The 1,364-nt window shown below is 57.7% G+C and overlaps 1 protein-coding gene across 1 annotated transcript in view; it reads left to right on the top strand.

The window, feature by feature from the left end:
* DNAH14 (dynein, axonemal, heavy chain 14) overlaps positions 1 to 1,364 on the top strand; it is a 157,968-nt gene that overhangs the window by 149,529 nt on the left and 7,075 nt on the right. Inside the window, exon 71 of the mRNA XM_015562337.1 lies at positions 4 to 124. Coding sequence (XP_015417823.1) covers positions 4 to 124 — 121 coding nt within the window. The remainder of the gene's footprint in view (positions 1 to 3; positions 125 to 1,364) is intronic.

The following is a 1,364-nucleotide window of genomic DNA, read 5'->3' as shown; positions in this document are numbered from 1 at the left end:
CCGCCGAGCTGCTGGGGCTGCACCCGGAGGCCACCCGGGGCTGCCGGGAGGCGCAGGCCCAGAGCTTCATGGACCACCTGGTGGCCCTGCAGCCGAGGACGGGGCCGCCCAGCCTGGTCATCAGGTAGGACGCGCCGCCGGGGTGCGCTCCGTTAGCAAAGTGTTAGGGAGAGCTGTCCGCGTCCGCTCAGAGAGACACAGTATAGCACTGAGAGAAGGTGTCACCTACAAACGCAAAACCTAAACTCTCCAGTGACACAGGAGCCAGTGTACACACACATGCACACTCACGCACATGCACACTCACACACATGCACACTCATGCACACACATGCACACTCGTGCGTGCATGCACATGCACGCACGCACACGTGCACATGCATGTGCACACTCACACGTGTGCACACTCGCACAAGCATGCACACTCACGCACACATGAACACTCATGCACACATGCACACTCACACGCGTGCACGCTCATGCACGCACACACGTGTGTGCACTCATGCATACACACACAATTACCAAGCATGTGGTAGGTGCTCAGTAGATCTTTGGTAAGTGAATTGTGCCCGGTGAGTTGTATTTTTTAAACAGAATTGGTTTAAATGTGACATGTTGGGGGAAACTCCCGTCCGAATAAGTCAGAGGACAGTGTGGTCAGGAGGAGGGCGCCCCGCTCTCTGAGCCCCGGGGGCCCTGCCTCCCACCCGCTCCGCACCCCGGCCGCACCGCCTCCATGTCCCAGGCCAGCTCCCCAGACACGGATAGGATCCGGCTGCCACGCAGGCTGCTGCGAGGTCTCAGTGGCGTCAGACACGGAGCCCGAGGTCTCGGGCCCTCGAGCCTGTGGCTGTAAAGGAAGGTCGATTGGTTGCCGGACAGCAAGCGCCATATCGCCCGAGGGATCGGCCTTCCCCCTCCTCCCCTCCCCGGTGTCTGAACCGCCCTGCCCCCCAGGAATCCCCCTGAGCCACCCGCTTTCCGTGTCAAGAGCACAGCGTGGCCGTAGACCAGTGCTGGCGAACCTTTTGAGCTCGGCGTGTCAGCATTTTGAAAAACCCTAACTTCACTCTGGTGCCGTGTCACATATAGAAATGTTTTGATCTTTGCAACCATAGTAAAACACAGACTTATATTTTTGATATTTATTTTATATATTTAAATGCCATTGAACAAAGAAAAATCAACCAAAAAAATGAGTTTGCGCATCACCTCTGACACGCGTGTCATAGGTTCGCCATCACTGCCGGAGAGTAAGGACGGTCACTTCCTGTGAGCTGTGCGCGGCCCGGCAGCAGCCTGGAGGAACGTCCTGGGCTCCCAGCTGTCACTCGCCCGAAGGACCGCATCCCTGTGGCTCC

Source organism: Myotis davidii, unplaced genomic scaffold (genome assembly GCF_000327345.1).
Source record: "Myotis davidii unplaced genomic scaffold, ASM32734v1 scaffold174, whole genome shotgun sequence".
Taxonomy (NCBI): Eukaryota; Metazoa; Chordata; class Mammalia; order Chiroptera; family Vespertilionidae; genus Myotis; species Myotis davidii.
The sequence above is the reverse complement of the archived record's forward strand: the minus strand, read 5'-3'. Positions and strand labels throughout refer to the sequence as shown.